The sequence below is a fragment of the Heteronotia binoei genome, chromosome 4 (assembly GCF_032191835.1).
Source record: "Heteronotia binoei isolate CCM8104 ecotype False Entrance Well chromosome 4, APGP_CSIRO_Hbin_v1, whole genome shotgun sequence".
NCBI lineage: Eukaryota > Metazoa > Chordata > Lepidosauria > Squamata > Gekkonidae > Heteronotia > Heteronotia binoei.
The window spans coordinates 156,872,375-156,885,219 of NC_083226.1; the positions used below are offsets into that span (position 1 = coordinate 156,872,375).

Here is a 12,845-nt window from a genome sequence, read left to right on the forward strand (position 1 = left end):
CCTAATTATTTGCTAAACTCCCAGTGTATCAAAGTTTTTTTGTCATGACATTCAAATATATTTTGTACATTTGTACAGATTATCAGATCTCAGCAGCTAAGCAGGGTCAAACCTGGCTAGTACTTGGATGGCAGACCACCAAGGAAGTCCGGGGTTGCTATGCAAACCACCTCTGCCCATCTCTTGCCTTGAAAACCCTCTGGGGTCACCATAAGTCGGCTGTGACCTCAGAGAACTTCCCACCACCATTAACCAAGGTGAAAAGTTCAGCATCTTGAAACCTGCTCTATTTGTATGACACGTGTGAAAATAATTTACTAACAGCACATTTTTCGTTACTGCTCCCCTTAGAAGATGAATTAAGTTTATTCATTCATATTTGAGGAAGAATATGAAGTTATGCTTCTCTGCATCAAGAATAAACTCCCGTAAATAGTGGCACTATTAGATTTCAGCAGGGGTGGAATTCCAGCAGGAGCTCCTTTGCATATTAGGCCACATGCCCCTGATGCAACCAATCCTCCATGAGCTTACAAAAAAAGAGCCTTGTAAGCTTTTGGAGGATTGGCTACATCAGGGACGTGTAGCCTAATATGCAAAGGAGCTATTCCTAGAATCCACCCTCCCCCTGGATTTCAGCATTACACAGGAAAGCAAACTGGATCTCAATTCAAGAGGACATGTCAGGAGCTGAGCTTAAAAATGGCAATTTATTTAAAAAATGTGGATTCCATTTGCATCTCCTTCTATGGTCACATTAGGCTGAGGGAAGACGGTACTTCATGCCTTGAAAAGGAAGGATTTATTTAACTGGGGTACAGCAGCAAATTGGGTGCAGCTCAAAACCTATTCACCCCCTTTCTAATCCCATGGATTTCAATCGATTTAGAAAATGGTAAGTCTTCTTGGGATTGCACTGTCTAGTGCCCCAGTCTCAATGACAGAGAGTATACCACAATCCCATTAGATATTTCATTGGCTGCCCTCTGGATCACTTCACTCTGCTCTAGGAACAATCTGTATTCTTTGAACTCTGGATGATGCAGGTCAGGTAAACAAGGCCACACAGATCACACACATTGAAATGGCCAAACAGATCACAAATTAGTATTCCATATAACTAGGACATTAATCTGTCTTGTCAATTTGAGTCTACTGTTTTACCCAACAGTGAATGAAGCTATGGTTTTAGTACACTTACATTTGAATCCAGGAGTACCCTAGAGACCAAGAAATGTTTCAGTGTATAAATTTAACTGGCAAAGGGAGACTTGATTCTCAAAAACTGATACCCTGAAACTTTTCTTGGTCTCTAAGGTGCTCCTGGATTTGAATCTAGCTGTTCTGCTGCAGACCAACCCAGCTTCCCTCTGAAACTGTCTTCATGGTTTAAGTTGTAATATAATCATGTTCAGCAGCCAAAAATTGGCATTCTCTGCAGAAAGCTTTGGACTAATTTGACCTTTCCGCTTGTACCAGTGCTCACAGTTTAACATCTGGGTTTCCTAGAAGAGCTTTAATTTCCAACCCCAGTGCATCCCTCTGGTAGCAATAGTTATAATTTTCACGAATTTTTTAATGTTTAATGTCACTCAGACTACGGGGGAAAATGTTGCCATCTTAGAATAGCAAACACACCTTCTTTATACATGTAGACAGAACAAGAGTGGTTGGAGAGGTTTTTTTTTAAAAAAAAATGCAATTGCACTATGCCAGCCAGGAGCTCAGGGAAGCACACAGGGTTGTCTTCCTTCCCTGCTTACCTGTACAACAACCCTGTGAGGAAGGCAAGATGGCAGGAGAGCAACTGGCTTAAGACCACCCACCCACTAGACCAAGTCTTCCCAGATTAGTCTGTCACTTTAACCAGAGTGCCAAACTGGCTTCCTACGAAAAGCCCTTTTGTGAAGCAGTTCACCAAGAAGAAGAAGAAGAAGAAGAAGAAGAAGACTGCAGATTTATACCCCGCCCTTCTGTCTGAATCAGAGACTCAGAGCAGCTTACAATCTCCTGTATTTTCTCCCCCCACAACAGACGCCCTGTGAGGTGGGTGGGGCTGAGGGCTCTCACAGCAGCTGCCCTTTCAAGGACAGCTCTGAGAGAGCCATAGCTGATCCAAGGCTATTATAGCGGCTGCATGTGGAAGAGTGGGAAATCAAACCTGGTTCTCCCAGATAAGAGTCCACACACTTAACTACTATACCAAACTGGCTCTCCAAGTGGATGCAAGGATTTTCTATCAGATCACTACCAATCTTTTTTTCCTGCACTATGGACCCTTAACTGCATGGCTCAGGCTAGTCTGATGTTGTCAGATCTTGGATGCTAAGCAGGGTTGGCCCTGGTTAGTATTTGGATGGGAGACTACCAAGGAATACCAGAGTTGTGATGTAGAGGCAGGCAATAGCAAACTATCTCTGAATGTCTCTTGCCTTGAAAACCTAATGCAGTCACTATAAGTCAGCTGTGACTTGACAGCAAAAAAAAAAAAAAAATAGTTTGAGAAATCTTGGTGAGAAATCAGATTCAGCAGAATGTTTTTGCCAGGTGGAGAAACTTCAACATCACTGAAACATAAGTGAAGGCCACACTGCAGTGTGAATTGGGGCTAAAGCATTGATGAAAATACATTACAGGTATCTTGTTCTTCAGTATCTATTTGAAAGAGTTTCTTCAACTGGTATATGGAGTTATCCTTGAATAGTGGCTGAATAACAATTTCCTATCTCTTCACACCACTCTTCTACTTGGACTTCTTTTACTGAACGTGTGGGAAACTTAATGCCTTTTTATGAAGCAACTTCACTTCTCCTTTCTTTTCATCTGATTAAAGCTCCTTGACTAAAAGTCTTGAGCAATCAAAAACTCCTCTGTTAAGTAGCTTCTTGAAACGGTTCAAAGACAAGATAGCAGATAAAAGAGGGACTGATACACTTGCTAACGATCTTCTTAGTTAGGCACTGGCAAAGGAATAGAGGAGATGGGAGATGTTGGGGCAGAAGAAGCAGGCAAGATGAAAATGCATCCATGATCTAGAACAGGGGTGGCCAAACTTGCTTAATGTAAGAGCCACATAGAATAAATGCCAGAAGTTTGAGAGGTGCAAGACAGGAAGAAAGGCAAATAGATGAAGTGAAGGAGAGGTGGAAAGCAACTTTAAATGCATTCTGCAAGCTGCCAGTTGGCTAGCTTGGAGAAATGATTTAAAGAAACAAATGCCTTCTCCTAGCCAGCCAATGGGATGGTGGGGGTTTCAAGAGCCACACAATATGTGTGAAAGAGCCACATGTGGCTCCTGAGCTACAGTTTGTCCATCCCTGACCTAGAAGTTATCTGTGTCCAACGTGATATCAGAACACCTAGTCTAAATGGTTGACTAACCTGACATCTTATAAGAACATAAGAGAAGCCATGTTGGATCAGGCCAAAGGCCCATCCAGTCCAACACTCTGTGTCACACAGTGGCCAAAAAAAACCCCAGGTGCCATCAGGAGGTCCAGCAGTAGGGCCAGGACAACAGGAAGTCCTCCTACTGTTGCCCCCCCCCAGCACCAAGTAAAATCACATGACCCAGGATTGGATTAGAGGAAGGAGGTTTATTGGCACTGATCTCTTCAGGGGTTATGTTCTCTGTATCCTAGATTATGAACAGTAAGAGTTTGAACGCATAAAGCTGCCTAATCCAGAGTGTGATGATGGGTGTATCAAAGACAGTACTGTCTACTCAGACTGGCAGTGGTTCTCTGTTATCTCATGAGGTCTTTCGCATCACCTACTACTACATCTTTTAAACTGGAGATGCTGAGAATCGAACCCGAGACCTTCTATATGCAAAGCAGAAGCTCTGCCACTGAGCCATGGCCAGCCATGATAAGGCCCTTTCCTGATAAGGAGCTAGAATAGTTTATTATTTAATTTTTTTATCCCGCCCTCTCCGCAAGCGGACTCACGGTGCCTCTGACCGTCTTTCTTTTTTACTTCTGACTTTTTGAGATATTGGCTGCAGGAGAACCCATTGGCTCCACCAGTCTATTTTTAAGCAATCTGTGGGATCAAGATTACAAATGGCACAACAAAAACCACATTCTCATTTTAGTATTCTGTGTTGTACGGCACACAGGACAAGATGTGGTAGATAGATTAATTATATTTGAGGTATTGGGTTTGGAGTCTTCATTTTAAAATAAAGTCATACTAAAATAGCAAGGCAAATTCCACTTGTATGCATTTAATAAAGAAATGACTGCAGGGAATTAGCCAGGTGTTAGACAAGCACCCCAAATCAGGAATGGATATCTATGCTCACAGTTGATACAGAGGCACACCTGAATGCAGATGTTCATTTCAATGCTCATCTGGTCCCATTCATGCATATCCTTGCGCAGAGCTACTTGATGCACACAAATGCAGCTACAGCCAGGCCAAGGCAAGAATGTTTTTATAGTCTGCAAATGTAAGGAATTGCTTTGAAAGCAGCAAACCTTTCATTATAAAATAACGGCATGGTGAAACTGTGTGTGAGTCTGTGTGCCAAAAACGGGGAAAAAAACATGCTGGGAAGTAAAATAAAATAATGCAACAGCAGTACAACTATATATAGATCAATAAAATATCTTAATGAAAAGAAAGGCTGGATTAATTTCTTTGAATTGCTCCACTTTGGATGGTTCAGACTACATGGGTGCTCATTAACCCAAACTGAGATTTAAAATATTTACTTGTATTTTAACATTAATGCATTAATCAATCTGCACTCATAGGATGTGAAAGGTGTACATGAAGCTTCTCTACAGGTACTGCAATGGATGGGGCAGCTCCCTTACATGCATGCACTTTTTTTCCTGCATTACAATATTAAGGAAGCCTTTAAACTCACTGTGTTCTCTTCTATCTCAACCATCCTTGCCATAATGGAGACCCAGAGATGTTTGCTATTTCAGTTCAAAAAGTGGAATGGAAGCAGACTTGAGAGTACTCAATAGAAGAATGTAGATTTGACAGCATGTTAGTTATCTGTGACATTTCTTTTCTGCATTCCTAGACTGCAAAGAACCCAATTTGAACATTACCTGGGTGGTGCATCTGCCAATCCACACCGCTTAATCCTGTAGTGCAACAGTAATGCGGACATATCTACATCTGTGCTGTTTCTTGCTGGGGCAGGCAAGACTCATGTGGTTCTTGCAAAGAGGGTTTGCTCATGCCTCTTGTTCACTCTATCCAAACCTGATCAGGCTGGCATGCTATCAAGTCACAGGGAAAGCAGTCACCAGGGCTTTTTTTGTAGTAGGAATTCTTTTGCATATTAGGCCACACCTCCCTGATGCAGTCGATCCTCCAAGAAATTACAAGGCTTTTAGTACAGGATGTACTGTAAGCTCCAGGAAGATTGGCTACATCAAGGAGGTGTGGCCTAATATGCAAAGGAGTTCCTGCTACAGAAAAAGCCCTGGCAGTCGCCATGATCTAGTAAACTTGTGGACTGAGCCCAAGTCTACCGAAACAACAGGAATGTACCCACTGATTTCATGCCGACTACTCAACAGTAGTCAACACTTGTGAAGCACTACTAGCAATGAGATGCCAACGTTAAGCGGGAAATGAATTACCCTCCAAGCTAAAAAAAAAATGTTCTTCCAAAGGAAGCCATATTCAGAATTATAAAACATTTATACAAACAAGGAAAACAGCTTTCATTTGCAGAGGTAAAACCTCAAAGAATGAATTAATGCAAAACCATTTAAGGCATCTGGGACACCAACTCATAACAAAGGTTTACTATGTAAGACAAAAATAAAATGTACTAAATTCAGGATGTGGGCACAAAGAGAGCATAAAGATGTGGTAATCACTTCCCTAACAAGATTGGGGGGGGGGGGTACTATTTGCAGAGGTACATCAAGAGACTCAAAATAGAAAAGTTCCAAAACCAATGAAAAATCCCTTTGCTCAATGGAGCTGAGTTGATAACAGTGAAATTTGGTCAGGAACTAAAAAAAAAATTATCAGAACAAACTAATGTTTGGTTTTATAACCAGAGCCTATTTTCAAAAGATATCACGTACTCTAGGTATGGTTTTCACATAAGATTCCTATGGAGATGACACTGATAGCTATTTCTCAGAACCATCTTATGTAAGTCATGATATTAAAATTAGCTGATCACAAAATACCAAGAATCTGAGTAGAAAGTACTAATCTACTACCTTTAAAAAAAAAACAGATACCAAGGGTATACGAAACAAGACTACTCGTGTTGGGGAGACAGTGTTTATTTTGCATTCAGTTTTGCAGAATCCTTTATGTTACATTTTCTGGCACAATGGAATGTACTACAGTTTAACATTTGCTTAAACAGTAGCACTCTTTTATCGTCTTATTTGATGGTCTTACATACCGTCATTACTGTACTTTGGGCTGAACAACAAAAAACGTTTAAAGGATGATGGAACAGCCTTCCAAAATGGCAGTTACCTGAAGCACCATCTATTCCCAGAAAAACAGAATATGAATGAAGTACATTGAACCATGTGAAAATGCGCATTAAAATTCTAGTAATAAATCATGAATCAAACCTATACAGCATCCTGGACAACAGGCGGCAGTCACGAGCAACGGGTTTTTTTACAAGCATGCTTTTTGTTCTTCCACTAAGCCGTGTCAGCGGGGAGTACCTTATATTCATCATAATCTTTTTCATCTAGAAAATTCATTTTGTCCAGTTCTACAATCTGTTGAGGAGTGGGGTCCGTTGGCAAAGGGTCGATCACGGCTTGCTCGTAAACGGGTAACCCTTTTAAGAACAGTTCCTTCCAGTCACGCATCAGCTTTGCTGGGATTAAGCTGTGGAGATCAAGCAAAACCAAAACCTGTGGTCAGATCAACCAGACCATGTTTTTTTAAAAAAGAAGAAGATATTGGATTTATATTCTGCCCTATACTCTGAATCTCAGAGCCTCAGAGCACTCTCCTCTACCTTCCCCACCCCCTGGGGTCAGGTGATCAGGTCTCCTCTACCTTCCCCACCCCCAACAGACACCCTGTGAGGTAGGTGGAGCTGAGAGAGCTTTCACAGCAGCTGCCCTTTCAAGGACAACTCCTGTGAAAGCTATGGCTGACCCAAGGCCATTCCAGCAGCTGTAAGTGGAGAAGTGGGGAATCAAACCTGGTTCTCCCAGATAAGAGTCTGCAAACTTAACCACTACACAAAACTGATCAATAGCAACATCACATATACCACAAGAAGGGACCTCTTGAAGTACAATCTGCTCTGAAGCGAAGACCTAACATGTTCTCCGGACATAAAAAGAATAACCCCCAACTTATTACTCTATATGTTCAGTCAAGCCAGTAATTTCCCTTTAACCAGGAAGGGAGTCACTGCTCTGTTATTCTGTAAAGAAGCCACTGTCAATAGGTTACAAAGATAAAAGAAAGTCTGAGGGAAGGACAGGCACAAACTGACTTTTCATCGGTAAAACCAGTGCCTCTAGGGAACCACATCAAGGGTTCAATTTCTGGCTCTTCTCTCCTCCTACCTTTGTCCAGGAAAGACCCTCAGCCATGCCCAGCTTGCCTTAAAAGATGACTTAAAAAGTGGGTAACATCTCACTGTCTGTGGAAGCGGATTCTTTTAAAAGGCAGTTACAGACCAAGGAAGCATAGAACGGTAGAATACTCAAGACAAAAGACCTGCAGGCTCAGTACCTATTCTCTATACTGTCTGCCACCATGCCCACTGGGCTGGAGATGGAAACTGTAGTCATATCTGGCCAGGTAACAGGCACGGCTCTGCAAAATCCTTGGTGGTCAGGTGATCAAAGACAGCCAGCCCTGCACTGTTGGGTGTAGTGGTTAAGTGTGCGGACTCTTATCTGGGAGAACCAGGTTTGATTCTTCATTCCTCCACTTGCAACTGCTAGAATTGCCTTGAGTTAGTCATAGCTCTCACAGAACTGTCCTTGAAAGGGCAGTTTCTGGGAGAGCTCTCTCAGCCCCACCCACTTCACAGAGTGTCTGTTGGGAGGGAGGGAGGGAGGGAGGGAGATAGTGAGCCGCTCTGAGATTTAGAGTGAAGGGCAGGATATACCGTAAATCCAATATCTTCTTCTTCTTCCCAGTCCAGATACATAGTTTCATGAACTGAATTTTATATAAGGGAACTGAAGAGACTCAGAATTTCAATGGGTCCAAAATACGGCTGCGAGGTTATTAACTGGAGTTTACCAAATGGAGCACACAGCTCTGACAGTGCATCAACTTGACTGCCTCCCAGAGTTCAGTTCACAGAGCTGGTGTTGATATTTAAAGTTCTAAACATTCTAGAACTGGGTCACCTTAAAGGCCACCTCCACTATAATATGCTCGCAGTTTGAGATCAGAATCCAAAGCCCTGATCTGTGTTCATCCACCATCTGAAGTGCAGTGTGTTGGGACACGAGTCTTTTCAAATGTGGCACTATGATTCTGGGATGTTCTCTTTTCACCAAGCTGAAAAAACACCTCTGACTGAGAAGGAACCAACTATTGGCTGATTCTAGTCTTACTGTCCTGATTTTTCTGCCCTGCTGTGGTGCTATGATTATTGGTTACTGAGGTTTTGATTTGTTTTCTTTTTATATTGATTTGTTTTTTAAAAAAAATGTTTAATTTTATGCAGATTTTTTTCTGACAAATGCGGAGTAACAACTACATAAAATCTACTTTAAAATTCTGATATTGAGTATGTAACTTGGGCCAAAGCCAGGACAAAAGCAGTATATAAAGGGCCCCCACCCAGTCACTATTTCCCAGTATTAGTTCCCCTTATTTACTTTTTGTCCCCTTGTATAAAGGAGGTTACCAGACCAAGCTTCCCATCTGAAGAAAAGACAAGAATGTGCCACTGGACTTGAAATTCTCTGCCCTATTCATCCCATAGATATGCCTAAGTAAAAAAGGAGAGGAAGTGACAACTTTACCTCCTCCCTTCCTTTCATGTGTGGAATATGGGGTTGGATCCAGCCAGATTATTCAGTCACCCACAATTCTCCTCTTTCATTACATCCAGGGCTTTTTTTGAACAGGAACACAGTTCTGGCTGGCTTGGTGTCAGGGTGTGTGGCCTAGTATGCAAATGAATTTCTGCCAGGCTCTCCCTATAAAAAAGCCCCGTGTGAAACAATGGTGATGTCAGGGGTGTGGCCTAATATGCAAATTAGTTCCTGCTAGGCTTTTTCTGTGAAAAAAGCCCTGGTTATGTCCCTGTCCTACATGGCTCTTGCCAGCGATGTCTCCTGATTCTCAGCACAAACATTTTTGGTGGTCAAGGAGTGTTTGCCAGTAGAAAAGCTGATTGGACCCAACCCATTGACCAGAGTCCCCAACCTTTTTCAGCCTGTGGGCATCTTTAGAATTCTGACAATGTGCGGTAGGTGTTGCAACCACAAAATGGCTGTTGCACTAAGTTCATGCCAGGAAAAGGTGATGGATGGATCATTCTGGATAAAATAACTCAGCCATGAATGGCCACTGCAGGAGGTACACACATACACACACACACACAGAGGAAGCCCAAATGCAGGCGGAGGGGGAAGAGGAATATTTTTTTAAAAAAATACACTGAGGAAAAAAGAGAAAATAAAACCAACACCATGGTGGCAGCTGCCTGGCCAATCAGATTGGCCAGGGATAAGCAAACCTGCAAGATTGTCTCTCCCTATATTTCTCCCCGAAGAGCCTTGAACTCTTTGGACCAGCATTGCCTGAAAGACATCAGCCTCGCCTCGACCAAGGTCAGGGCCTTTTCAGCCCTGGCCCCAGCCTGGTGGAACATGCTCCCAACAGAGATCAGGGCCCTGCAGGATCTGTTGCAATTCCACAGGGCCTGCAAAACAGAGCTCTTCCGCCAAGCCTTTGGTAGAGGTGGCAGAAGTCATAAAACATCTGCCTCCCCTTAATCATCTTAAGCGCTGCAACTGACTTGAACTGCTCCATAGTCACATTTATATTAATTGGCACCAGAAGCAGTTGAGTTATTTTATTCAGAATGATCCATTACCTTTTCCTGGCATCAACTTAGTGCATGTTGAAATCTAATGAACCACAAGCTGCCAGTTATGTAATTTAAACCAACTATTTAAATTCTAACTTTGTTAAGTTTAATGTTTGATGTTCCGACATGTTATAAGCTGCTCTGAGTCTGCTTGCAGAGTAGGGCGGGATATAAATCTCATAAATAAATAAAGGCCAATCAGGAGCTTTGCTGGGCAGGAGCCTCACCCACTTTCTAAAACACTCAGCAGGCAGTAGGAAACGGGACAGTGGGCTCCCTGTTGGGATGCCTGCCAAAGACTATCCCTGTCCTGAACTCTGTTTGAGAAAGGTCTTACAACATAGGCGTTGAACTCATTTGTTATGAGGGCTGGATCTGACATAAATGAGATCTTGTCAGGCTGGGCCATGTATGTCATAAAATATAATGCCAGGTAGCAGAGAAATAAAGGACTCCGAAAAACGCAACTGAAGATTTTTTTAAATTTTTTTTAAAATGAAACATACTTAAAGCTTTAGCACTTGTTGGTCTTAATGGTGCTTTCTTTGTATATCTCCTGTGAAATCCAGGGAACTGGATTTCCTTCCTTCCCCAGGGGACCAGGAGGGAGAGACCCTCAGCCAATAGAAGGAAGAGAGGCTTGACTCAGTAGCTCTGCGGTGCACTTGAGAAAGCCTGGCAAAGAAAGCTCTCCTTCCCCCCTTTCCTCCCCAAGGGAGGAGCCTCAGCTAATTGAGAAAATAGAGTCTTTGCTCTGTAGTTCCTGTGGGATTTAGCAAGCCTGGCAAAGCAAGCGGTGATGCAGAAGGAAGCAAGAGAGAGGGAGAAGGAAACAAACAACAGCCAGTTGCTTGGGGGCCTGTAGAGAAACCCTGCACTCCAGCCTCGTTTCCTGTACAGACTGCTAGTCTTGTGAAGAAGACTTCTCTTTCTCCTTATAAAGCTCACTGGGTGGGTGAGGGATATTTTCATTTGTTAAAGCTGAATAAAGCTGCATTTCTTTGGCCAAAATTTATTGCTTGTAGGAATCTCTAGAACCATGGCTAATACACCATTGTTTGGTGTTACATCTTCTGAACCATTTCCCAGTGGTGTCACTCAGGTGGTGAAACTGTCTCTCCTGGCATATTTGTTTAGTCTCTATTCTGTTTTCAGCTTGAGCAAATCTGGAGCACTGGGAAGAGCTCCTGGAGACAGGTGGTTTGGCAGCTGCCCTGCCATTTAATTCTGCTCTTTTGCTTGCTTTGAAATTATTCTTATCTGCTTTAGATTTCAGCTTCAGTTGTGTGTTTTTTAAACAAGTATGCTAGCTGCCTTGGAGGCTTGAGTTGTGGAAAGACAGGATAGAAAATAACCTAAATTAGAAATACAATAACTGGGCTCGTTTTTCATCAACAGCAATTCTCAGCTATATGCAAGTTCCATTGATACCCAAAGGCATTTATTTTACATAGGAACTCCATCTTTTTGAAGAAACAGTTACAATTCAGCAATAGATCCAAGCCGGAAGCTGTGTTGGTCTGAAGCAGTTGAACAAAGCAGGAGTCAAGTTGCACCTGCACCAACAAAGTTTCATTCAGAACGTAAGCTTTCATGTGCTAAAAGCACACTTCTTCAAATCTGATCCCCTCGTCTGAAGAAGTGTGCTTTTAGCATACAAAAGCTTATGTGCTGCATAAAACTTTGTTGGTCTTAAAGGTGCAACTTGACTCCTGCTTAATTCAGCAATACTTTCTGATCAACAGCTGCATCTGATTCCCATTCAAAAAACACACCTTCAGAGCATTATGCCCATGACTCCTGTGCAAGGCTGGTGAAAAGGATCCCTGCAGCAACCAACAGGAGCAGAAAAGCTATGCAATACTGCCCCATCAGCTTCTGTAAAAGTGATTATTCTGAAAGTCAGGGACGCTCAGGCCTCACAACTGCCATTCTGTACAGTAACCACATCCTCATCTTCAAGTACTTGAAGGGCTCTCATGTAGAGGATGGTGTGGAATTGTTGTCTGTGGCCCCAGAAGGTAGGACCAGAACCAGTGGGTTGAAATTAAATCAAAAGAGTTTCCGGCTCAACATTAGGAAGAACTTCCTGACCCTTTAGAACGGTTCCTCAGTGGAACAGGCTTCCTCGGGAGGTGGTGGGCTCTCCTTCCTTGTAGGTTTTTAAACAGAGGCTAGATGGCCATCTGACAGCAATGAAGATCTTGTGAATTTAGGGGGAGGTGTTTGTGAGTTTCCTGCACTGTGGAGGGGGTTGGACTAGATGACCCTGGAGGTCCCTTCCAACTCTTCTATGATTCATCATCCCAGTTCTCCAAGTGTTGTGTTCAGCATGAAACCCAAATTGGCTGAAGCCATCGTGCAGCTGGGGAAAATACCCCCAGAAGGAAACACTTGGAAACAAAAGCGCTAGAGTTGAGTCCAGGGGCATCTTAAAAACCAGCAAGATTTTTAGGGTGTAAGAAATCGCTGATCTTGAGCCAGACATCCTGGAATGTGAAGTCAAATGGGCTTCAAAATGCATTACTAACAACAAAGCGAGCAGAGAGGACGGTATCCCAGTTGAGCTATTCAAAGTCCTAAAAGACAATGCTGTTAAAGTGATGCACACATTATGTCAGCAAATTTGGAAAATGCAACAGCGGCCACAGGGTTGGAAAACGTCAGTTAATATTCCAATCCCAAAGAAGAGTAATGCCAAGGAATGTTCAAACTATCCCACCATTGCACTCATTTCACATGCCAGCAAGGTCAGGTTAAAGATCCTACAAGCTAGGCTTCAGCAGTATGTATATCAGGAACTACCAGAAGT

The 12,845-nt window shown here is 42.7% G+C and overlaps 2 protein-coding genes across 2 annotated transcripts in view; both read right to left on the reverse strand.

The window, feature by feature from the left end:
- LOC132569847 (sperm flagellar protein 2-like) overlaps window positions 1-4,900 on the reverse strand; it is a 32,006-nt gene extending 27,106 nt beyond the window's left edge. The window contains exon 1 of the mRNA XM_060236280.1: window positions 4,877-4,900. Within this exon, the coding sequence (XP_060092263.1) occupies window positions 4,877-4,900 (24 nt within the window). The remainder of the gene's footprint in view (window positions 1-4,876) is intronic.
- A 1,356-nt stretch (window positions 4,901-6,256) lies between these two features.
- The window catches only part of LOC132569722 (sperm flagellar protein 2-like), a 41,982-nt gene continuing 35,393 nt past the window's right edge, over window positions 6,257-12,845 (reverse strand). The window contains exon 10 of the mRNA XM_060236066.1: window positions 6,257-6,843. Within this exon, the coding sequence (XP_060092049.1) occupies window positions 6,651-6,843 (193 nt within the window). The 3' untranslated portion in view covers window positions 6,257-6,650. The remainder of the gene's footprint in view (window positions 6,844-12,845) is intronic.